The sequence below is a fragment of the Anopheles coustani genome, chromosome 2, assembly GCF_943734705.1.
Source record: "Anopheles coustani chromosome 2, idAnoCousDA_361_x.2, whole genome shotgun sequence".
In the NCBI taxonomy this organism is placed as follows: domain Eukaryota; kingdom Metazoa; phylum Arthropoda; class Insecta; order Diptera; family Culicidae; genus Anopheles; species Anopheles coustani.
In genome coordinates this window covers 27544287-27569996 of record NC_071289.1, presented here as the reverse complement: position 1 = coordinate 27569996, position 25710 = coordinate 27544287, and the positions used below count along the sequence as shown (strand labels likewise).

General features: G+C 43.6%; 2 protein-coding genes across 2 annotated transcripts; one reads left to right on the top strand and one right to left on the bottom strand.

The window, feature by feature from the left end:
* The first annotated feature begins 379 nt into the window (after positions 1–379).
* LOC131262601 (dymeclin) lies at positions 380–4287 on the top strand. The gene is made up of 10 exons (XM_058264644.1): positions 380–638; positions 710–856; positions 983–1279; positions 1347–1777; positions 1851–2020; positions 2095–2220; positions 2311–2646; positions 2726–2908; positions 2981–3103; positions 3182–4287. The coding sequence occupies exons 1-10, from the start codon at positions 496–498 to the stop codon at positions 3329–3331; spliced, it is 2106 nt and encodes a 701-aa protein (XP_058120627.1). The 5' UTR covers positions 380–495; the 3' UTR covers positions 3332–4287.
* Positions 4288–4543: 256 nt separating this feature from the next.
* LOC131265767 (protein AMBP-like) lies at positions 4544–5748 on the bottom strand. The gene is made up of 2 exons (XM_058268071.1): positions 5393–5748; positions 4544–4667 (listed from the first exon to the last, which is right to left on the bottom strand). The coding sequence occupies exons 1-2, from the start codon at positions 5746–5748 to the stop codon at positions 4556–4558; spliced, it is 468 nt and encodes a 155-aa protein (XP_058124054.1). The 3' UTR covers positions 4544–4555.
* Positions 5749–25710: the final 19962 nt, after the last annotated feature.

Sequence of the window (25710 nt, the reverse complement as noted above, 5' to 3'; positions counted from 1 at the left end):
GTATGATAAGTAACATTCATCTGAAAGGTTATTTGTCCAAATCAGTGCCCGAGTTAAAAAGTTATTATCAAAACTGCTTTACTTCACTTCACTACCAAGGTTATTTTGACTCTATACCGCCTTGTTATTTTTCCATGTTTGAGAAAATGATGGAACTTCTTTTCTTCTTCTTTCTATTCTTCATATCTTTTAATTGAGGGCTAAATTATACATCTCGATTCATATTTTACAAAGATATTACCAAAAACGTTTTTCCGACCATCATTTCGCACCGCGACACATGTTGTGAAGCTTTGTTACAAGAACCTTGGTAAATTGGTAAATATTTTGATCGACATGTCAATCTGACGTCGTGGCACTTCTCGATGCGTTGGTAAAGTGAATTTGTGGCGAAAAAAGTTAAATTTTGTGGTTGTCGAGCTTATAACATTCGTCGGGAATTACGTGGTGGTCCATTTTTTTAAGAAACCGGCCGCGGAAAGTGCTCCACTCAGGATGGGAATGAATGTGAGTCGGCAGGTTGATTTGGCGGAGAACGAATACTTGCAGCGATTTGTCGGCAAATCGCACGTCCCAGCATATGATGACGATTTTTGGAACAACTTCCTTCAATACCACATCAACCTACCGACGAACAGGTAAGTGCCAGCTAAGCCCCTTCAGCATGTTGGAAGAATAATAATTTATTGTGATTTTTCTTACCCTTCAGCCAGGAACAGCTGAGTCTCGATTCGCGACTGGAATCACTCTGCCAGAGCTTCATTAGTCACAACCTCCATACAGGAAATTTCGGATCATTAATAAACGTATTCCTGCTCAAAGTTTCCGAACTGCTGACGCTGTCCGACACCGAAAGGTAAGTATAGGCTGGTGAAGTAAAAACTATAAGTAGGTCACTTCAGATGGAGTCTCTTATCAACAAAACCGACGAAAACTGATGCAATGGACGTTGTCTTATTTTGTGTTTGTTTGATTTTTCTAGCAACGTACACATTTGGCATGCTTTCAACGCACTCTTTATAATACGTTGCCTGGTGAAGTACATGATCGAGACGGGTTCGGAGTACCAGCTGTTACAGCATTTTGAAGCGTTGCCGGCACAAGCGTCCGACGGAGATGTACCGCCGGTGGAACCTACCGCTGGCAGCAGCACGGCCATTTCCATCGATAACCATGCTGTAGAAGAAACCCGAGCAGCCGTTGCAAAGTTGGTCGATGGAACAAAGTTTGAAACGTTTCTTGAGGCGCTCGTCAACATCATCGTCGTCATACCGGTGAAGTACGTTAGCGGAAATGCCATGCTATGAAAGTTCCCATATTATGAGTTTCACACACTTTATTCGCAGGGAATTTACATATCATTTGCACCTGGAAGCGGTCAACTGTATGATTATCCTGCTTTCGGTGAGCCTCTTCTCGCAGCAGGCGATGGAAAAGTCCACAATCTATCGGACGATCTACCGTTGCCAGCATGCGAACACGCTGATGAGCGCGCTGCTACATTTCCTGAGCCGCATGAGCCAAGCGCCGCAGACAATGTTCGGGTTCGGAACGGGTGGATCGTTCGTGTTCGGCATCGCCGAGTCGCTCTGGTCGATTCTGACGTTCGCGCGCAAGCAACCGGACATATTGACCGCACACGATCTTCCGAGCGCTTTCCGGGAGCATTACCCGTTGGCCAACCAGAGCCTGCTGTTGATACTGATCCTTACCAACCATCACGCGACGAAGGATAATCCTTACCGGATAAGTTTGTTCGGTTGCTCCGACTCGCAGGGTAGGAATAGATTTTTTTTCGAGCTACTTTGTGGGATGCATCAAACGTGTTTATTTATCTCTCTCTTATTTAGACTCTCCTAAGGAGGAGCCGGCCACATTCAAGATTGATTTTTCGTCCCTGTACAACACACTGTGCCGAATAGTGACCATCGATCAGGCCACCCTTCTGTTGTATCTACTGCTCTATCGAAACCAAAGATTCCACAAGTACGTGATGGCGCAGCAAAACCTTCAGCAACTAGTAAGTAGAGACGAGAAAATATGTTTCTTTCAAACAGTGTCGGAACATTACATTTTATTTTTCTCTTTGCACAGGTTATCCCCATCCTCCAAACCCTGTACAATGCTCCAGATAGTACGTCACATCACATCTATATGTCGCTGATAGTATTGCTTATTCTCAGCGAGGACGATAACTTCAACAAGAGCGTCCATCAGATTGTAAGTACCGCCGGTGGGAGTGGTTTCTTTTCAGTTTGTCGTTAATAAACAAACCCAATACTTGGTTATCTTGTTTTTTCTCCTTGTTAGATGTTGAAAAATGTTACCTGGTACACGGAGCGTTCGATCAGCGAAATTTCGCTTGGTGGCTTACTGATACTGGTCGTTATCAGGACGATTCAGTACAACATGTTGAAGATGCGCGATAAGTATCTGCACACGAACTGCCTCGCCGCGCTGGCAAACATGTCCGGCCAGTTTCAGTCGCTCCATCCCTACGTGGCGCAGCGTTTAGTCAGCCTGTTTGAAACGCTCGCCAAAAAGCACGCCCGGTTGGACCAACAGCTGAAGCAACCGAATGGAGTGACTATCGAGCCCGACGTTTCGATTCCGATCGGTGGTGGACCGCTCACACCGGAGGACATGGTAGGAAAGAGAGAGAGAGAGATAAAAATATCGCACATGAATGGGCGTTATCATACAGCTTGCAATCTTTCATTCACAGTTGCAGGATCTTTCGGTATTGGAGGAGGTACTACGGATGGTGCTGGAGATTCTTAACTCCTGCTTGTCCCATCAGTTGGTCTACTGTCCTAATCTGGTGTACACCCTGCTGTACAAACGCAACGTCTTCGAGGCCTTCCGAAGTCATTCGGCATTTCAGGATATTATACAAAACATTGACATGGTGAGATATATTTAATTTATTTTAACTTACAAAGAAAAAACATTCATAAACAAAACATTACTTTCTCGCTAGGTGGTAGGATTCTTTTCCTCGCGCCTGCAACGGGTACAGGATCAGCGCGGGGAACTGGGCGTCAGCGAAGTGCTGGAGGTGATATCGAAAGGTGCTAGCCAGTGGTCAAGCGATCGATTGCGGGTACGTTGGCTTGTAATCACGCTGCTGTCATTTTTCCAACTACAGCGATGGTTTTTGGGATTTCTTTTTCTTTCGCAGAAATTCCCCGACCTAAAGTTTAAGTACGTCGAGGAGGACGCACCGGAGGAATTCTTTATCCCGTACGTTTGGACGCTCGTTTGCAAAGCTGGCTGTGTGCACTTCAGTTCCGAAACGATCAAAGGTGTCTCCACCGAAATCGTTTGTTAACGATGCCAACCAAAGGCACCCCGAACCCTGCAGAACATTGTGCTGTACTTCAAAGTTCGTTTCTTCCTATCTAATGCGTATAACCTATAACGGATGCGTACGATTTTTAAATCAGGTACGCATGTTTAAATCACGAAACAACTTATATTTTATCTTACGTTTAGCTCCATTCCACCAGATGATGCTATATATATTTTTTTTATTAACGAATTGCAATAATGTCTTTACCTTCCGTTATTGTTTAATTGTTTGTTTAACTGTGCGCTTCTCTTTGATTGTAATTTATCACGTTATTTTATTTCGTTTCCGGCAAACCTGTAGAACGTTGCCATTTAGTCAGAACCGGTGTGCAAATATTTAACTAGTAGCTCGATTTTTCCCTCTGCGCTGGCCAGCTCCAGCCCGTTTCTTTCCGGATCGATATCGCTAAGACTGTACCGGCGAAAGGCTACGATAACACAGGCAATAATAAACTTAAAGTTACGGTACGATAACAAATGCTACTAACAGTTCTCTTAAGACACTCTACGGATAGGGACGAATGTGTACGCAGACAACCATTGGCACACAGGCCTAGTTGAATGATTTTACTTGTAAGATTCGCGTAGATATTGTTTGCAATATGCGAGTAGGGCAGGAGTAAGCAAAACAGCATTAATTTCCATTGACCGAACTGGAAAGGCGTATATTTAAATGCACAACACACCCATGGAGGTCGAGAGTGGAGAAGACAGGAAGAGTGAAAGAGAGAGAATGAAAGGCGTGCAAGGATCTTCATCGGAATATAAAGAAGTGGGAATAGTTAAAACATTATTAACCAATAGCAATGTGCGTTATACGTTTTTACTACCTTTCCGAAACTAGCCGGGTCATGAGAAATGGAAGTTGGGCAAGTTATCATTTGTTCTTTGTTGAAAAACACATACACACAGCTTCATTAAAAAAAAGTTCGACATTTTATTACCACAATGTAACGCTTTCGAACAGTTTATCGAATAAATAGCATTAAAAGGAAGGAGCGTTTAGCGAGAGAAAGTACTTAGCTTAGATCTACCTTTCCCGGCTCGCGTCGGAAAAGGGATACTCCGCCGACGCACGGGAGATGGTTCTTAAACGCTATATATCACTTGGTGGGGACGACTGGACGACTCGGGTAGACGTCGCCAGTCGAGTGTCCATCGCATCTGGGACGGTTTCGCGGGTTGCGGTGAAGCATGCTTCCGCTCAGACTCCCTGGCAGGCTTCCATGCACTGCTTGTACGACATGAAGTTGTTCGCGTTTCCGTCGCATCCGCCGAACTTGAATTCGATGCATTCTTTCTGGTCGGGATCATATCTGTGGAAAGGAGGTAGGTTTAGAGAAGAATTTTCCATGAAAACATATGAATTTGGAGTTGAAATTCCAAGAGACGCACTTGCACATATCAATGAAAAAGGGTCTCAAACGTTCAAGACCAACTAAATAATTCGAAATACTTTACAAGCGTGTTATGGTGAAGGGAAAATATTGGAAAATATTTTAATACACATTATTCTGTTAGCGACGTAGCGATAATTGATCGACTTAGCGAAGCTTCTCTGCTCTCGGCGTGATCGTGCAGCGGGCAATTGATAATTTAATCGTCACAGTGCAGTGACTATAGTCATCCTGTCGCTGTTAAGTAATAAGCTGTCGTTCGCATCATCTTCGAGCGCCCGGGTCGATGTCACGATCGAACAAATCAAATTATTAGCTAGCTGACGATCCAGCGCCACGTAATCGATCGCGGGCTGAACAACAACTGCTCGCTGATAATTTGCACAACCAACACCAACAATCGGTTCGCACAAAACACGGTGGGATGGATACGCTATTCAGCACAACTTTCACTGCACGGCACGCCGTAGCCGATAAATAAACATTTGTCCTCATCGGTGCCGAGGAGGTAACCCGTTTCCGTTCGGTTGGGAAGGACCGGGTGGTCCGGTCGGGTGTTAGTGTGCAACTTCTCGTTGCCCTCCTTCGCCATTGGTGCGCTAGGTTTAAGTACCTTGCCTTCCGTATTCCGTCCCGGCTCTTACCTGTAGCGGGGTAGTAGGGCCCGGCACACTCCACGCCTCGGGGGCAACTTGCACTGCTCGTCCCGTCCGGCCGCCTCCAGCCGATTGCTCGTCTGCAGAGGCACTGCTCCGACCTTCTCCTCGCGCTCCTGCCGCCCGTCGTCCTCCAGCTCGTCGTAGTCGCCCAGATATTCGAGCATTTTGTAGAACATTCGGCGCCCTTCCGATCCGATCTGGTCGAGCATATCGATCGGTTGGGCCGTGGTGGATTCCAGCAGGCAGCACACGATCAGCACACCACCGAGGGCTAGGAGGCTGGCCACGGCTAGGTTCGCCGTCGGAACGGTCTGGTGGCGGTTTCGTTTGCTGGACACCATTTTCTTTGTTGGTTGAATGTTCAGTTCTTCTGCACAAATGTTTCTCTTTCAAAAACAGATCGTTTTAGGCACCAATTTCTTTTCCACGATTCAAACCAGTCACACTGGATATCACTTCAAATTTAATTTCAAGTTCCGAAGACGTTCGATCCACTCGTTAGCAACTCACATTGGCAACTGGCTGAGCGATCGGGTGTGTGGCGCGATCTTATATTTACTTTGGCACGTCACGGACCCCGCGATCGGGTGGGTAACGGTAAAACAGGAACAGAAAAAGGGTGGAAATAAATAAAACACCACACCGCGCCACAACGATGACGACAGCGGCGACAACAGTCTCGGTGGAACCGGTTGGGGAGGACACAAGACACAAAAAGGGAGAAAAAGAAACTCCTGCCTTAAGCGAAGGCGAAACGAAAGATCACAACGCCGCATCAAGCGACGAGCGGCGTGTCACGTCATTTCGGTTTGTTTTTCTCCCCCGCGGGTTTCGGTGGTCCCGCGTGCGTAGTGGCCTGCTGGTATGCTGGTGTGCCTGCACGGTCACTGGCCCGGCGCGCTAACCGCATAAAACCGCATCACGACACCCAACCCTCTCTGTCAGTTGCATCCAAAATCAAACGTACAATACGCTTTCCGAAAAACAAAAAAAATGTTGACACATTAGAAACAACAATCGAACTCTGCGTTTCCATCTCGCCGATTGCTTCACGCTGGCGTTGGACGACGTTGGAAAATCAGTTCCGATCTGCCCGCGTCGAACGGGTTAGACGGACCACCCAGTTGGCGGTGGCACGGTGGTTGCGGAAATGGAAAATAGAAAGCGTGCACAACGCCAAACCAATCACCGAATCCCAACGATCTTTCGCATGCAGTTTTCTCCCAGTCTTGCTTGCACTTATTTTAGCGCACACGATCAGCTGCGAAGCGGATTCCGTTTGTGGACGGGAAATTCCGTCCCCGTGCAGGAACTCGACGCATGGCACAGTTATGCTTCGGTATCGCCCGGATGGTGGCTGCTGCAGAAAGATCTGGAGACCGGTTTGCGGCCCGGTGGATCGAACGCTGGGACGCTGGGTTTACTCGTTCGTGAGTAAACATATTGAGTAACTGTTTCCCAATGCTGCTCACAAACGGGGCCGGCACGAACGAGTACGCGTGTCACTACGTGACATCGGCGCCCGTGATGTGAGGCACATTCACCACTGCGAGGCGGGGCAATGAATAAACATTGCACATCGTCGGAATCCCCAGGCGAAGATCTTAGGCGGTCGTGCCTATTTTGTCCATTGACGTCATAGTTGGAAGACTGTAGGGGATTTGTTGTCCTTCGGAACCAACGCTCAAACGAATCATGAAGACCATCGTGGGAGTCGGAGTATTCTAATTGGTTTACGGAGCCCTTTGTTCTACTCTACTAGGTATTTTTAATTAGCGAATCATAAGAAAGATAATAGATCCTCAAGTTATGCTTTAATTCTTCTACGGTGTAACAGTTAGTTAGAGAATTTGGGGAACAATATTTTAAATTAATTGATCACCGTTTTCTGATAGATGGTTTACACCTCGAGACATTTTATTTTGAATCCATAGTCGAATAGCATATTTTTGTAGAAGAAGTAGGATAGCATAATATGTTTTATCATAATAAAAAATGAACGGTTTGAAAATTGATTGGAAATCTTGAGAAAAATATCATAATCTTGTTGAATCTGGCTCCTAAACATTATCAAAGGTGTGAGTAAATAACAATTTTATCAATTTGTTTTTGGCTTACCTCTTTTATAATGATTTTACATGCACGGAATGAAAACTTGAAATCTGTTTAAATCCTGAAAGCTGAACGTTGTTTCAGTTATTTAGAGCGAACTAATACAGACGGTACAGTATGCAATTGAACTTGAACTATGAATTAAATCGAATATGGAAGGATTGATTAATATCGAGGAAGGTTGTGAGAAGCTAACAACTTCAAGCTTATGGTTTATATCAGAGTTATCGATTATTCTATCATACAAAAATCATTGGTTCGTTTCGCCTCAGAACAAAATTTAGATTTGTAAATATTCCGTTTGAGTGCGTTATCACATGCTTAGAATACACTTTTGTCTTGCGGATACATCTAATATAGGCAATAAATTGTGTATTAGGTATAAATTTATTTATTGCTTAAACGATACTAATGTGCTGAAGAACTTTATTGGACATTTAAAAAATTCCCCTTTTACAAATGACAAAATACCCGTACCAAACGTGCCGATGCAAACCGATTATTGTTTGCTCGCTGGCGGCGCAGAAAACAATTGCCAAAGAGTGGCGGATCGCGGCTTAACGCCACCGATTCGACGCCTACACGCACTCGCTCGACAGCAATGGCTCGTAAACAACTTCAAGGATACGTTGGGAGCCAAATTTTCCCACCGTCCTTTCTTCGCAACAGCACCGAGCGTGACGAATTCCGTACCCTGGCTGTGGTGCGAACACTTTCTTGGAATTCTGCACGCGAACCGGCGTTACCCGAACAATGTTGACATCATCGTGCATATTTCACCTTTTTTCTTCGCTTCTGTTACCGGTCGTTGTTTGACATTGTGTTTTTTAAGCTACACTGTGGTTTGCTCAGTTTGTCGATGAGGGGTGTGGCACGACTGAAAAATAAATAAAATAAATGAATGCACTGTGCCATGGAGGGTGAGTGAGTGGTAAAATAAATGTACTATTATGCAATCGGTCTCGAAGTGTCGTGAAGGCCCACGTGGGAAGGGGGGGTGAGTCAAGCAATTTCTAGAATAGTTCGTGAAATTACAATTTGTATATAATAATCTTAAATTTTATTTTTCACAGAGTAATAGTTTTTGGTGTTGGAAATCATTACCATATCATCATATATCAAACTGTGTAACTATGACACAAGTGAAAGTAACAGGAAGCCTAGAAAAAATGGTTCAAAATTAGATTGACATGAAACAATCGATTCATCATACTTGAGTTCGATTACCATTTCTTCAGATGACAGTGATGGAAGCCATCTTCCAAGACAAATAGTGCTCTTTTCCCCCCAACGCCAGTAATACTCCGCGAGAGCAGTAAGTAAACCGGCGTTCCTCTCGAATGGCAACGGACGGTCGTCTTTGGTTTCATTGAAACACTCGAGCTGACGATCGCTGGGGACAACGAAATGACGAATCAATGGAGTGAGTGGAGAAACCCCAAGTTCAGTGCCCTCCCAGTGGCGCCACGAATCAAGTAATCAAAACAAAACGACCGAAGAAATCGACAGTTTTTTTTAGTGTGCTCAAGCATAAATTTGAAACGGCAGAAAATAGGGACATAGAGACCGGGAACGCTCCTTGTGGTGGAAGCGTTATGAACCGTTACGAGTGGTGGCTGCTTTGATATGTGGCGATATTTCGAACAAAATTCGTGCTCAAATGAATAGTTACTAAACGCATCAAATACTCTTTCAATATTGTCCAGAAACTTCTTACCGAAGATTTGTGTGAATATTTCTTCTGTATATTTACTTTTTATTTACCTTTAATCGCTAGAAATAAAAAATATATATATAATATTTTAAAAATACTACGAAACAATTATCAGAAGATTTACTTTTCTCACTCTCCTGAAACATACTGTCGCGTGTGGATTGCTACCGAACCCCAAATCCAAAACCAGCACGAGAAGAAAGCCAAATGGAGCGAACATATATATATATTTCCCAAACTGCAACAGGTGTTGAAGTAATGAAATAATTTACAATCTGTTCTCTCCAACAACTCTTCCGGCTGCCAGTTCGTCTTTCGCCGGGTTGGGTTTGTCTTGCGATACACCTTACGCCGCGTATTTCTCAGCTTCTCGGAGCAGGGGTTCGCCTTCCGGTGGTGTTGTTATCCTGTCGTAATCCTCGCTCGAAGTAACAATGGAAGGGGCGCGAACTGTTCGCCACCCAGTGCTTCCGTGTTTTCGGCAGTGCCTACACTTTGTTGCACTTTGCGAAGCAGCTTAATTTCACATTCGTCCTCCGTACGCGATGGCTCGTAGGGTGGAGCCCGGCGCTGGTCAGTTGTGAGTCTCCCCCCCTCCCCACCATTGTCTCTCGGCACTCTCGGAGGTTCGTTTCATCCCCCGGAGGAGTTTCTCGCTCCGGTACAATTTTCCGCTGTGATTTAGTGCTGCGTCGTAGCACCGGACCGCATGCTCCCTCCCGCTTCGTCTCGCGCTGCGGTAGCTTTTCCGAACCGTTCCGGATTTCGATTTTCAGCGGCATTTCCCAACGGAAGCTAAGCGCCCGGGCCCAGCTGCTGGCCTGAACCAGCAACCCTTATGTGTACGAATACGTGGCGAGCGCTACCTGAGCAGGATCGGTTGGTGAATCCGTTTCTGGATCCCATACGGGCTTGGGCTTGGGAAATATGGTTTGTACACGTGTGTATTTCCGTTTGTGTGTAGCAATCAATTGGCGGACGGTAATGAAATGGCTTTTTAAGGATGTTTGCGGACAATCGGGACAATCTGGTAAATGGTTAGCTTAGCAAGCGATTATGGAATTGTGAAATCGTCTTCAAAAGGGTTTGTGGCATTGAATTAGCACGGTGTAAGATATTAAAGCGTATAAAAGTTTTTTTTAACAGTTTACGATGCTAAATTGTAACAAACTTGCACCAAAAGGAATGCATTATTTGTTAGCAACGTTTTCATAAATCCATTTCTCTAAACTTTTGAAATAAATAATCTTCTATATCGCCCATGTGACTGACGTTTAATTGAAACAGTTTTGAAGAAAACGTTTGCTTTCATTTCTTCTGATTTGAAAACGTGCGTTATTGAAGAATTTAATGAAAACTACATCAAATGATCCTCACAAACGTTTCTTACACTCGTAGTAATATAGAGTCTTGGAAGTTTAATGTCCATTCTTGGTTGTCTAATGTCAAAGTGACATTTAAAACAAAAAAACTTTTGCGACAACCAGATCTTTAATTTTTGACAACATCTTCAAAAAAAAAGATAATAAATAGGAGTCAGTGACATTCCCTATCGACCATGATTATTTGGAACATAGAAATTCTTTGTAAATTTAAAACATACCTGAGATGCAAAGCTGGAGTTTAAAAATGTCAATGATAGATTTTTATTGACTTAACCTTTAGGTTCTAAAGAATTTTATGTTATTCCCATACATTACCAAGGTTTCACTTCGAATGACACAAATTTTTATAGTTTATACTTTTTTTACACTATCTTTTATAATTTAGATAGCGGTTAAATACGCACCAAAATGAAATGAAATAACTCTTTGTAGCAACCTTAAAGCAATCAAGAAGTATGCGTAAATCTAGGCAGAAATATTATTATATTGCCATTTGTATGGCTAAAATTCTCTCACGAATTTGTTTTGTTTGATGTTTGCTTAATTAGCATATTACATAAGTACACAAAGCAGATAAAAAACATGGTATAATTAACGCTTCCAAAGTCTTCTAGCCGGGCTTGTCACTGGAAAAACTTTCTCAAAACCCGCCTTTTGTTGTTGTCTTCCTTGAGCGACGCGTCGCATGCCCGCTTCTACCATGTAATATTTGATTATGGCTCGAAAGCTGTCCCTTGTTTCGACTGCGCTGAAGAAAAGACAATAGAAACCTCAGGCACGGCTAGGAGGTGCAATAGACACCACCCGGTTGTTCCGTAAGCCATCCTCATAAACTGAGATAAGCCGATAAGAGACTTTGCGCGAACGGGGCAAGCCACGGGGGAGTTCGAAGTTGAAATCCGTGTCTGAAACAAGGAAAAAAGAAGGATTCTACCGGAAGTTGCTGGGATCTCGTCGCCGGCGGGGCGAAAGGGAACCGAGGTAGCCGAGAACGTACAACACAATAATCAATTTGTTTTTCATTTGAATAACTTTCGACGAACTTTTGCCTCCAAAGTTGTGTCTTGTCTGCGCCATTGTACACGAAGCGACATGATACTCGTTCTCGAGGTGTTCTTGTGCTACCCAGCCTGCGCCTCCCCCAGGCTCCACTAAACGGTTCTATGCTGCATGAAAATGGTGTTAAAATCTTCAACTGGCACACGGACAACTTTTCGCCTTTCTGCGACAACTCGTGACTCTTTTCCGGCACTTCCGGCCGTCGCGCTTCCGAGTCGCTCGCTGGTTTATGGTATCATCTAATTTTTTTCCTTTCCCCCCACCTTTTTCTGCTTCCTATCCACCAACAACATTCAATTTGTAGCTGTTTTTGAGACGATTTTAGTGAAAACTTTCCCTCATCCACTCGGGTCGGGTAATGCGTTCCCCGCGCGCTCAAATGTACAGTGTTTTATTTAATCATGCTCCGCGCAGTTATTAAAACCACAATGCCATACGGCAGCCCTCGGGGCAATGCTGCATGCGGCAGCGGGTTGATTATGAGCCGAAATAAATTCAAATCCAATGAAGCTGTCAATTTTAAACGAAGATCATATTTCCCCGATAATGGGCGTGGAAATACGCCGGTGCTCGCTTTCGAGCAGCTGCTCTTAATCTTTCGAAAGAGTTGGCGTTAGTTTTCTGCCCGTGGAAATGAAGCTCAGTTGTGTGCGAGACGCTATTGTGGCGCTGCTTGTGGTACGAAATAATGCAGCCGGTTTGGTCGAGGATGTATCCAAGACTCTTGTGGCCAGAGTGATGGAAATTAAGTTTCCGATACGTTTCAAAAGCCACAGGAAATTAAGGTTTTGCTGCCGTTTTCTGGTTGCGAGCTGGTCGTGAGATAATTAAAGGGAGGGAGTGAGTTGGATAGCGTCCTTATGTTATAGAGGCTTTGTCGTTGAAATGCCTGATAAAGGAATGGAATACCTAGGGATCAAATGGTTGATTAAGTAGCGTTGAAGAAGTGTATATGAATGTCTTATTTCAAATTATTAACGAATTAAGACAATATGCCCAGATCAAAAAGTTAACTGAATTTTAATAAATAAAACTTATCTACCTGTTTATACGGTGGTGTTGATATATTTATATTAATAGGTGGTTTCAATTTGCTTCCACCGGTAAATCCACCAACAGATTAAATGCTTTATCGCACATCATAACCCGACTGATTAGTCCTCCGTCATGGCTTTTTAATTAAAGCGCCTGCTTTGTTCAGCCGAAACTCCACTCAAAATAAACCACACGCGCCGCGTTTCCATTGCTCGCACCTGCCTCGTGCCCCGCGACGTAAGAAAAGCGTTCGTTCACTTCGCGGTGTTCCATTTTTCAGCCTACAAATCCCTGTTTTCTTTGAGGTAAAACTTTCTTCCCATTCTCCGCACGCAAACGGACACGCGGCATCTCTTACGCGGAGCTCGCATCGGGGGAGGGTGAAAACTCAACCCCGAGTGGAGAAAGTCTTTCCCTAGCTTTTCCGGAGATTTTGCCGGAGTGATTTATTTTTATATCGGAATAAATCAGTGCACGGGAGGGTATAAATTTTCTCACCTGTGTCCCGGTGCGATCGAGGCAGCACCGCATAACGGCCACAGCAGCCGCCGGCGGCGCCGAGTGGCACGATGGTGGTTTGTGGTTTTCCCCATCGGCATTGTGGCGCTCGCTGGCAGAGAAAATCGTCCTGCGCTCGTGCCCATTCTCCACGTTTAGTTCGGTCGCTCGCGGAAAGTGTCGTTGGATTATTGCCACCATTAGTAGTTCTGTTATTATTATTATTTTATCCATCATTCATCTGCCGAAGAAGGTTGGCTTCCTTCTTCCGGAACTGCAAAAGGACAACGACAGTCGACAGTGAGGTAGGGGAGAAAATGGGAAAATCAATGGGAACGCATATTGCTGGTGTTGGAGTTAAGTTCAATTCATTTTTGCTAAACTATCCTGGGTACAGGGTGCTAAAGAGAACTGGGCAATTAGAGCGGAAAGGTGTAACGAGTGGCATCTGGATGCCAATGAGGAAAGTAATATAATTAATTTTATGAGGGCTAACAATCAGTGAAGCAGTGAAACTTCTCGTTTATTCCTTTGTCTTGTTTTGAAGTGCATGATATTAAATTTATATGACACTACCTTAAGTAGTTCTGATTCGATTTTCCAAAACAATTTTTCGATACATTTCTCCATTTTGAAATAGCTTAGTCGAGAGTTTACATTTTTTAATACGAATTCTTCTCAATTAAATTATTCAATTTTTTATGTAGTAAAATCGATAATTCTTTTGAGCAGCTTTTACCTCTTTTTCGATATGTTAGAGTTGGGCATATCTTTGTCTGAGAAATTATTCCGGAGAAAATATTTATTATAATTAAAATCATGTTTTGAGTGATTTTAAGTACGGATATGTTGAGAATAAAGACAATTCAGAAATTTATACTAAAAGATTACTAATTTTCTTTACGAGTGCAATTTAAATTAGAAAATGTTGTAAACTGATTTGATTTTATAAAACAACTCGTACTTTCTCAAGCAAAAACCGTGGATAAAAATATTCAGCACACACATAAGAATTCGGTAATTATAAAATAGAAAGGCATGGCAATAATACATAAAAAAAACTAGCTGCATGATAAAAAAACATTCACATAATGAGAAAATAATTGTGACTATAAATCAATGGATAATCAAATATAATTTGTCAAAATAACCATGCAGATTGAAATAATAACTTTTGCAGCGGCATACGCCAGAGAAAGTAAAATAGATTCCTTTACCGGTGCAGACATCTCGGACAGCATAGACAATCCTCTTTATTGAAAGTTTACTACTTGGAACACCATAAATAATTCAACCATCTCAGCTATGGATTATTGATGCCCCGGCAACTCTGTACCATTGTCACCGGGAAAACCAACCATTCCGTCGGTTGACTTTTCTCCTCCACCGGCCGATTATGGCTGCAGTTCACGTCCCCAGCGCGAGCCCGTGCGCTTTGGCGTGTACGTGAGGAAAACCGTACACTCATTTCGGCCGTCATTACACAACGAAATCAATACCGAACTATGACTACCAACCCGATGCCAACAAGAAACGCAAAATGGAAGTTCGCGGACCGCCACAAAAGATCAAACTCATTCCATTTGTGGTTCGCGTGGATCCTACCGACGCCCGGGGAAAACACTGACATGGCCACAAAATGACTGGAAAACAGAGGAAACTGCTGGTGCTCATGCTCGTAAATTTCGTTATTTTACGGCTACCTGACGAGTAAAACTTGACCGTAAAAATATTTTCTCGTCCCCGGTGGGAGGACGCCCGACCGCGCGCGACAAGCAAGTAGCAAGTTGTCCGTGTGTGCTCCGCAGCCGATGGTTTCGTTTTCGATTTCCGAATGCATTCGTCGTTGTGTGCACGAGTCCGGGGAGAACCGGTAGATACCGGTGACCAAAGGACACCGGAACGAGGCACAAAGTGGGGATCTCCCATACTCGGCCGGTCCTGTGTCGGGTCGATTGCAATTTTCCGATTTTACTTCATGTATCTTTTCCCCTGCCATCGCTATGTTGGTATATTTGTGTTGAAAAAAAACACGACCAAGAAAGGAGTGTCTAAAGAATCTTTCATTGTTTCATTGCTCCACCAGGATGTAACCCCGGGGAGGGAAAACAAGCCTGAACATAATTTCTACAGATACTACCATCCTCATCATCATCATCATCATCATCATCAGTGTCACAATCTTCATCCACGATCGTATATTTCACCCCTGCCCTCTTCAACGATCGTCCGAGGTCAATGCAGGTCGGAAGAGGTGTAAATAATTTTCGTCATCAATGCCATTAGGATCGGGTTTTGCTGTCAACGGTGGCGCCTTTTTCATACATTTTCTTGCGGCTGTCCCGGCGTAGCAACACACTTCGGAGTGGTCTCTCGTGGTTCGATGTGCCAGGGACAACCGTTTGGAAAGCATTTCCTCGTTCGCTCCGGTCGGGCTATCATTTTACACGCCGATCCTGCCCGGTAGACAATAAACATGGCATTTTAGAACTAACCGTTTGGGGAAGGCCGTCCAGCCCGTGTGCTCGGGTGACTGTGAGGTACATTAGACGACGAACAGGCTGTCCGATTCAGGAGAACGTTAATATGATAAAATGGTCGGAAATTGCACAAAAGTTGTCGATTGATAAAACCACCAATATTATCGATGTTTAGCAATAGGATAATTTAAGTTATTATCTGTGTGTGCAATCGTACTATAGGCAGTCCTGAAATTGTCGTTCTTAAATCTGGTGGGCCAATTTAAAAGCTTATAATTTTGTGATTACTTTTGAACTGACCACTTTTTGTGATTACTTTGGTGAAGTATACTTCACTACTATTTAAGTAATATTAAAAGAAAATAAATTCTTTTCCTTTCTTTCATAGAAATAGTTTATAATTGGCTGTGCGACAAAAGATTTCGTATTCCGAACACTTCTCAATCTCTGTTTGTGTTTCTTTCCCACCCGAAGGGATTTTTTTTGCCTTCTCTCAACCCGTCAAATTAATAATGAACCAATGCTACACATGTTTATTTCAGTACGTGCGCAACTAAATTTCTACCCACTATCCACACACCCCCCCTGCCCACTACTTCCATTGCATTTTTTGTTCCAAATTCGAAACTCTGGTGAATTTCTATTAAACTCATGCATGCGATAAGAAATGCACGACTGTTTGCTCCTCCTACTACCCAAAACTCTAAGCCACATCGTGCCTTCGACTGCCGCGCGCCGGTTAAGAAACCGGAAATATTCAAATTGTGTTCCGACTCCTATAGGAGAGTTTTCACTTTTCTTTGGCTGCACTCCCATCGCCTGCTCGGTGCCATCTATTAGCCTCCCACACCCACGGTACGTAAGTAGTCACGGCAGGCGTCGGTGCCAGATGCAGTTGTTGCATGCCGTTTTTTTTCGCCCGTCAAACGGTGGTTGCGATTTTTTTACGCAACTTTTTCGGAGAAAAACTTTGGCTCCAACTTTGTCTGTGTAATGTTCGAGGTTGGGAAGAATGTCTTTTTGAATGCCGCTCGGGTGCCGTGTTGGTTCTTTTGCCTGCAAAGTGGTGGAAATAATTGTTTTAGAGCAAAACTAGCTCTAAGCTGGCATCTCGTGTGTTCTGTCTTTTAAGCATTTGTTTTTGTGTTTTCTTTATACCAATTCTAGGCACGAAGCCTTCGGAGGAAAACTGTGGATGACTTTTAATCACGATCACGGTGCCATTTTTTCTCCTTCCGTTTTCTTTTTCCGTTCGACTCAAGCACGAGAAGTCCAAGAGTGTCCTTTTCTTCGTCCAGTTTGCGTAGTGCTGCCGGGAAGGCACTCGGCCTGGGGAGGCTTAATCACTCCTGAGAGCATATTATGGTCCGGCAGTTGTGGTGCACGAATGCACTCGACCGACGATGAGAACGACGGCCCAACGACGGGGACGACGACGATCATAAACATTTTTATTTGAAATTTACGTGGCTTTCTGACTTCACCCTTTGCTACCGTTCTCTTCATACTTACGGCCACCGGGTTAGGTTCTTCTTCGAAAAATACGCCGTTAGCAACGTTAGGTATAGTCACACGTTTGGTGATTATGGCAGCTGCAGGTTCGCCGGACATCTTTGTTCCATGGTCTGCAGCAGTAAACAGTATGGAATTCTTGAAAAGTATAGTTCAAAACAAAGCTTTTATTTAATTTTCAAACAATACACTGTTTACACGATACGAATGATTTGAAAATTATTTACTTTGATGTTTTCTAAACAATTTTCCGAAAGCTACTTCGAACGAATCGTAAAACCGTCGTAATACGAATTATAAAAAATCTAGCTGAAGCATGAAAAATCAAAATCGGCGAAAGATCGTGTAGTACAATCATTACAGTACGTTTGAATATCTGTGCAAGTTTAATATCAGTTTAACCAGTTTTCTTCAACTGAAACCTTACCAATCATAACTTTCCTTTTTATGATAAACAAATCATTTGATTATGTTTCATTCCATATAATAACTTTGAACCAATAAAGTAAACCAATTATGAAACACCAGTGGGTACAGCGGGTGCCACAGTTGGAAAGTTAATAAATTCCCACAACAAGAAACCTTTAAACTAGCCTCAGTTCGTGCAGGGAAAAGTGCTTAAAATGATTATTTATTACCTGTCGCTTAAGCTGCTCGACGAGCGCGACTAAATTGAGTGCCAGAATAATTGAACTACGGGGGTTCCAACGTCCTTCGTTTTAGAGGATTTACTGGCGCAAGTTGAGAGCATTGGTAGGGTTGAACTAGTTGGAAACGGGGGTATACGATAACGTGGTGGAAATTGGTTCATTCGCGTCATGGTAAAATTTGACATTTTGCCTCTCTCGTCGAAAAATTTCAAACAGTGCGGGGAAAATGGGAAAATCAATAAATTAAACATTACTTATAGCAAACTGCCATGTAAAAGAAATTTAATAACAAACACAACACAAAACCAAATGGATCAATAAAGAGAAAGAAATCAATAAACAATGTGGAAGAATAGTGAACAGACATACAGAAAAGTAAACACCAAACCGGGGGCTTCTTCGTAACCGAAGTAACATCAAGTGTTTTGTATTTTATAGTTTCCCGTATGGGAAGGTCATTTTCTTGCCATAAAAATTAGCTCCTTACTTCCCGTCCAACGAAACGACCGACAAGCTGCCTTAGTCCAATCGCTTCAAACACTACCTTAATGGTTCTATGCGCCATTGCACCATACGCCACCAACGTGAAGTGTATTAAACTGACTCCATTTAGCCAACCCCCTTGCAGCTCGAGAAGAGAAGAAGCGATGGACTCCCATTGCAGACGTGCAGACATCACACTAAACATCGTCCTTGCGGCGATAAAGATCGGACGTCTTACCGCCGGCCATCGCTGGCCGCGACCCCCGGGCTCTTTGCTGGTGTGGGATTGAGCTGAATTTAAAAATATTTTTAAATATTCAACGGGTGTTGTTTTCGTTGTTTTTTGTTTTGTTTCGTTCACTCTCTCTTGGAGCAATTTTATGGATGTACTGTCGTGCAGGAGAGGTGCAGCCATTGCCGACGTTCGAGACGCTGGGAAAAAAAAAAAGCCACCCTCAGACGGCAAGGAAGTAAATTTACTGTTGCCCAATTCCGTTCCGGGTGTTCGAGTGGAGTTTTACACTTGTTTTGCAGCTGCACGGTGTGTCCTTTCTTACCTTTCCGATCCAAATGGCAGGACAAATCCAAGTGGAACGAAACGAATGCACCGGGAATGCACCAGCAGCGGGCGGAAGCAAGGTGTATTTTATTTCCCTGCACAAACAGCCGCTGGAAGAGGCGTCGCACGCGAACCCTGGTATCTTGCCTTTTGCCGTGCGGTGGATTACTTGGTGGCTTCGACCGCACGGTGGGTGTGATTCGGGTCGATGAAGCCACCAGCGTCTCCGAAACCGAGAAAGGAAAGCATATCGAGTCCTTCGCCAGCGGATTCCTCGGTTAAGGTTGAGTTTCCTTGCTTTCCCCTTTTTCCCTGGGATCGGATGCTGTTTATAGATGAAGCTAGTAGTAGATGTCCATTTGTTGGGGGTTAGCACCGAAATGGGATGTGGTTGCTGGCCTTGCCGGTCCACACTGCCCCGGTCTGCCCGTATCGTTTCTTGGGGTGGTGAATTGTGGTAACGGATCGGTTGCCGTTGGCTTGTTAGCGGCCCGGTGAGCTTCGGTAAGCAACATCCCTATTGAATCCGTCCGCCGGTTCAATGTAAGGATGGTTTTCCTGTCCATACACACAAGGACACACATAATCTTTCACCTCTTTTCCTCCCCTCCTTTCCCACGGCCCCACCGAAGCAGTCGGAGCTGTGCACCAATGCCGTCCGAATATGTTGCGCCAGTGTATTTCGGTTATTGTTGAGACTTTCTGATGTGCTCTATAAAATGCAGCTCGTTTCGGCGTTTTATGCTCCGCTTCCAATTTTGTTTGCGACTCTGCCGGCGAGGGAAGCTGGTTTGCTTTTATGCGCCCGTGTTTTGTCTTCGGTCTCCGGAGCCGTACACAAAGCTGGAATTGAGAGGATTGTTTTTATTTTCACCTCCAGCGGCCGGCCGTATTGCGGCTGGCTATTGAAAAATACCCGGTTCTTTATGCTTTCTGTATTTGTAGCGCATAGCAAAACATGGTTGCGTTTATGAAAAGTTTTCTATGAATTTAAAAAAAAATGCAGCATATGTTTGACGAATATAATATTATTTATGCTTGACAACGGGTCGCGAGTGGAATACAAGAAAAATCCTTTGATTCACTTGAATTTTGCAAACCAATTAACTCAATCCTTTGCACAAAATATAACGTACTCCTAGGAGGATTTGTTCAAGATTTTCACCTGCGACCTTCGTCCGGTCGGAACTGGTCGGGCGTTCCTAGCCGTTCGACTCGGCTCTGATGGGTTTGTGAAATTTTTATTTCAAGCTTTCGCATGCACCTTGTTCGATCCGCAACGCTTCTTGGCGTGTCGCTATTGGTGTTGTTCTCTTTTTATCCGTATGCGCTGCAGCTTCCTGGAACATTTCATTGATTTCAATTTGCTCCACAGTCTCCTGTGGTTTAGCTGTTGTTTTATGCGTCCCGCTTCGACGTCGTGATCCTGCCGAACTCGTGCTGCAGCCAGGCGAAACATATTTACTGCATGATTAAATTTTAAGGTTACATTTTTATTGGAACAGACGATTCGAGCGAATGGTAAATGATTCACCGATCGGGGGTGCTGACGAGAGGGAACAGATGTAATCAATCGGAGGATCTTTTGTCCGCGCGCAGGCGAAATGATGCCTGTTGTGCTGGATGGCTTTTTCGGGGAAGTGTAATTAAATTCAAGCCAACAGTACAATTACGTCTCGAGGAGAGGAATGCATGACTGAAAAAATCCTTATTTCCATTCCGTTACTCATCGCAGAAATTTAAAGCAATAGCTCTATTTTAATGCTGACAACCCACTAAATTCGAGATTCAAAGAACTAGCTCCACTCGATAAAAATGTTGTGAAAGCATTATACTGGAAGGTGAGACAATGTTCGAGCAATCTAATCCGTATGAAATCTAATCCGTATGAAAACCAAAATAAACTTCGACAAAACTATGGATTTTTGGCTTTTAGATTTTAGATATACAAAATAAATTAATTTTTCATTTTTTATGATATTTGATCCTATTATTAAAAAAGTACGAAATTTATTTGTACAATAAATTTTAATAATAATTACCTGCCTTGTTTAAACAAGACAAGTATGTCTTTAAATCACCATTGAGTTGCTGCTGTGATCTCATAAGATTTATCTTATTTTACATGAACTTATTTTTACTGTTTTTATACTTTTAATCACAAAGTTCTACTGTAGTAAGCCTTTGATTTTTACCCCATCGATGCTTTTTTTCAAGTAGTTCTTTTTAGAATTTAAACAAAAATTACTACAACCTGCTGTTCTAACACAATCGTGTGCTTTTATAACTGTTTATGGTTATATTTTTGGATCCTGGCGCTTGGCCCTTTTTGTTCGTCCTCGTACTAAAAACTAACTCTTTGATCCAGGGACATTGTTCATGCGTTATTAAAACCATATCCCTTAGCCGGGAGTTAAACTAGGGTGTCATTGTTGGCAAAACGAGAAGAGAGAAATGTACTTTGTCTTATTGAATGTTTGTAGAACTTTCAGTTTGTTGAACATGCATCATAATGCCCTGTGGTAGATTAGTTGGCAGCATCATGATACATTAATTGAGCAACATTGTCATGAGCATGTTCTAAAAGACACTGTATTGAACCTCGTTTTTTTTTATTATGAATTAGATCAAATATGTTTCTTAAACGTTTTCTCATGTTTGAGAATGTTAAATTACTTTTACAATTGCTGCTCAGGTGACGCAACAGTTTTCTCCGGACCGGTTTTCCTTAGTGATAGAAATAAAACCTGAAGAAGCCCTGGCCAGGGGGAAACAAAAATCCACCCTACGACATTTATCTTTCTACTCTATTTTTCCGTGTGTTTGTTTGGCGTGTTTTTCCTTTGCACTTGCATCGGTTCCGGTTCGGTTTGAGCGTGCATACGAACGGTTCGTAATGCTGCCGGTAGCGATGCACTCGGGTGCATTATTTTCTTTCGCTCTGTTTATCCACCCGGCGCTGAACCCGGGAAAAGTTGTGTGTGACGGGAAAAGAAGAGTTTTGCTTGGATATGCTCTTGTTGTGTGTCTCTTTCCATCGTCCGCCATCCGTTTCTTGTTGTTCGGCGCTACTAAGGAAACCGCGGGCTGTGTGTGCTCTCCTCTTCGCTTATGCGCAAGATGAATGGCGGGTCTGGTTTGCACCATAGTCAACGAAACGGATCCAACCAAGCGCCGTGGATCATTGTATTAACAATAATAACAATAATAACGATCCCGTAATGCCACCCCTCCGAGCACCTACATTCCCGCCCCGGTGCAAGTTCATTTCATCCTTGATTTTGCTTCTGCTAGTCCTCGGCTAGCGAACACGGAACCGATCCGGCAACCACAAGCCCACTCCAAGGTTTCACTGCAGGATTAGGAGCCTGGCACGCCGGAAGAAGCCGCCGGCAGGAGGACACAGCTGGCGTAATGGGCGTTGGGTGGTTGTTTGTCCTGGTAAATCAAAACCCTCCCGAGGGGGATGGGAGAATGAGAAAATATTTCCATATCATGCTCTCTTATGCTCTTCGTCCAGGGCGCACCTCTAGTGAGAAAAAGAAATAACTCCCGTGTACGAAGGGGGAAAACCTCCGTCAATTGAATAGTAAGATCAATAACGATTCCTTACCGGGTGGGCGGATCAACAAGGGCTCGTATTACTCGCCCGCGGCGTACTTCAATCTAGCCGACGGGGCACAAATGTCAGCGGTCTTAAGTCGAGCAAACAAGCATCCGCACGAAAAATGTGCACAATTTCGAATCCTCCCGGAAAATACGACAATTTTTGGAGACGAAAGGCAGATGGTTTGTTATTTTCTCCGCTTCACCGAGCCCCGAACTACTCATCTTGAAAGAAACACGGAACGCAATATGCTCCGTTTCGAAGCGTTCGGCGGAGGAACAAGTTGTCGACAGCCGAAATCATACTTTCACGCTGCATTTTTCTTTTATTCGGCCGGAGCAAGGCAGCAACAAAAATACACACAAAAACTAAATACAATGAGTCGCACGGACCCGTCGAGTCTTCCATATCAATCATCTTAAAAGCATAACTTCCGGAAGGTGCTTCTTGCGTAATCGCAACAATGGCGTAATGCAAACGAAACCGGCGGGGTGGAAAAAACTTTCGACCGTGACAAACACCCGACCATTGCGTTGTTCAACGTTTCCGCTTTTGTACGGCTTCGCTGGCAGTAACGGAACTGGCTTGCAAACAGTCGAACTGACCGATGACGGGAATGAAAATTAGTAAATCGGTGAAAAATATTCAACATATCACGCCAAAGTTGCCCGGAAAAACGGAAACAAACTTCTTTCTGCTATCGTAGCATTATGGCAGCAAACTCGTCTGATCTTCGCTCTTGTTGGGTCGGTTTCACTTTACTTTTCTCTAGTTAAAACATTCCCCTGGCCATCAGCCGCAACTCATCAACCAGTTGCTTGTGGTGAAAAAAAAAACACACACACACACGCAAGTTGGCTGGCCAGTTTTTGTCCTTCACAGCTTACCCACGGTCTCCAGCGCCAACGAAACTCCGTGAAGATTTCCGCAAGCGTTCGGGGGAGCATTTCCTTCAACTGAAGTATTTAATCACTCACAAAACTGTCACGGACGCTATTAAACGGTACAGCAGTAGTAAACAACGGACAGCAACAGCAAAACAAAGCACCCGCGGCACCACAATGGCGCCCGTTGGTGGAAGGGATGGAGAAAATGGTTTTACAAAAAAAAAATACTCCTACCATTTACGGTTGGGACCAAATATGAAAGCAATTCATATTTTTCTCGGCCAGTTTTTATTCCGAAAAATCAAGGCGAAATGACCGAAGTGGGGTGGGATGAGGAAACGGTTGGGCCGGGTGGAAGACAATCATCTGCGACAGGGAGGAAATGAAGCAACGGGTACGGGTAGGACAAGCACCGGACACGGCAACAGCAAGCAACAGGCCGGAGCCGGGCGAAGCCAACTTCTAAAAACAACTCTTTCATTAACAGGATCCCTTTTTTCAACTGTCCATCATCGTGTGTCCCTGGCTGCGAGGGTTAGCCATAGGCCTGGATGGAGCGAGCGGGAAGCGATGGATATTCTTTGCAATCCTTAATTTCCCCTTCACCCTCCGCCCTGCACAGCTTGCTAAACCCTCCGGCGAGAGGAGGTGAAACAACAGAAACAATGCGCTTGCATTATCACGGTATTAGTGTCCTTTAGGGGTTGGATGAGCAGTGTTGTTAGCTCCTGTAGGTGGAAAGGAGCTTCCGTTTCGGTTGTGTCATCATTTGCTCACCCGTTTTTGTTGGGTGAGTTGTTCACTTTTTAGATATTTGAATGTTGCTTTAATCCTTATTTGCCGTCAAGGTGAAATATGCATGTAGAGTATTACATCAAGCGGCATTTTTCCACATGGCCGTTGTCAAAAATATAATACGTGAATGAGATTTAATATGACCAACTATGGTAGAGTTCAATGGGGAATTTGAGTCAAATTTCAAATTTGCAAATAAAAATTACATTAACCATAGACCGTATGATTGCGTTTTAAACATCCTAAATGAATTATGTAAATCTGTAAGTGGATTAACTGATAAAAGCGCTAAGTTTTATGTTTTGCAGCTACACGATTCAATTAGGTTGGATTTTATAATCTATCTGTATTAAAGGTTTGACGAATACTGAAAGTGATTAGTATGAAATTTGTTTTAATGCATCAGTTTATGATAGATCGAACATTTTTTTGTGTTTTCGCCTACCCCAAATATAATCATATGTATCGTTTATTTTATAAACATTACTGAAAAGAATTAAAAGATTTTTTCAATATTTCCTCGGAACAGTAACAATCGTGTATAATGAAATTGGTCAAATGGCAATGGCATATAGACATTTTAAAATCTATTATAATAAATCTTACTAAACTATATTATATCAAATCTTTATTGTTCGAAACAATACCATCATTCGCCTAAAACATCAGAATTTATCATTCATATTTGATGCTCAAAATACTCACATGCAAACCATCTGTATTCAAATGTAGCTGTTTCGTTGTAGTGGAATCCGCAAATATAAACCATCACCACGAAACTTACGCAGATTGCGTCGCAGAAGACACCTTTTCCCCCCTGTTAAATTCGAGATGATTTACTGTGCGCGACCCTCCGATTGAAGATAGTTATTGTTCACTTGCTTAGCGTTATGGAGTAAACATATTTCTTCAACAGCGTCCACTTTCCCTCGTCAACAAGCTGCCGCAAATGGTACTCCTGTTTACATGACTGCGAACCAATATTTTGTTGTTTACCGGAGAACTATGTCGCGTTTTATTGCGGGGAGGGAGTGATTCGGTTTTCTCCTTTACGCCTACAAGTGTTTAGAATTGAGCTATCATCCTCTTTTTTAGCTTGCCTTTTTCCTCTCACAAACAATCCGAAGGATCTATTGGATGAATCTAAATGCCGTTTGACTGCCAGAGATGGAAAAAGGAAAACAACAACAATCTAATCCCCAACAGCGTAGGCCTCAGCCTCAGAAACGGCGAAACCAGCAGCTTTCGACCAGAGACCACCAGCAATCCGGAGGCCCAAAGATTGATAATTGACTAACGCGAATATTTATCTTTCCAGTTTTTTTCGTCCCACCCCGGTATTCCATCATTGCCGAAGCCATCGAAACGATTCAAGGGTCGTGGCCTGTTTGGCTCGAAGCTACGCGAACAGTAATGGTGAGGAAAATCTCGTCCCTACCAATAATCTTCCCCGTCCCGTTTCTCGGTGGACCAAAACGGTTCGAGCGGTTCAGGACATTTCGTTTCCGCGTTCGGCAGAAACGCCAC

Excerpts from the sequence above, each read along its gene's own strand:
- LOC131262601 (XM_058264644.1), top strand. The coding sequence starts at position 496 with ATGGGAATGAATGTGAGTCGGCAGGTTGATTTGGCGGAGAACGAATAC. Across the intron at positions 639-709 it reads ATCAACCTACCGACGAACAG|CCAGGAACAGCTGAGTCTCG; the intron begins GTAAGTGCCAGC and ends CTTACCCTTCAG. Across the intron at positions 2,909-2,980 it reads TTATACAAAACATTGACATG|GTGGTAGGATTCTTTTCCTC; the intron begins GTGAGATATATT and ends CTTTCTCGCTAG.
- LOC131265767 (XM_058268071.1), bottom strand. The coding sequence starts at position 5,748 with ATGGTGTCCAGCAAACGAAACCGCCACCAGACCGTTCCGACGGCGAAC. Across the intron at positions 4,668-5,392 it reads GCCCTACTACCCCGCTACAG|ATATGATCCCGACCAGAAAG; the intron begins GTAAGAGCCGGG and ends TCCTTTCCACAG.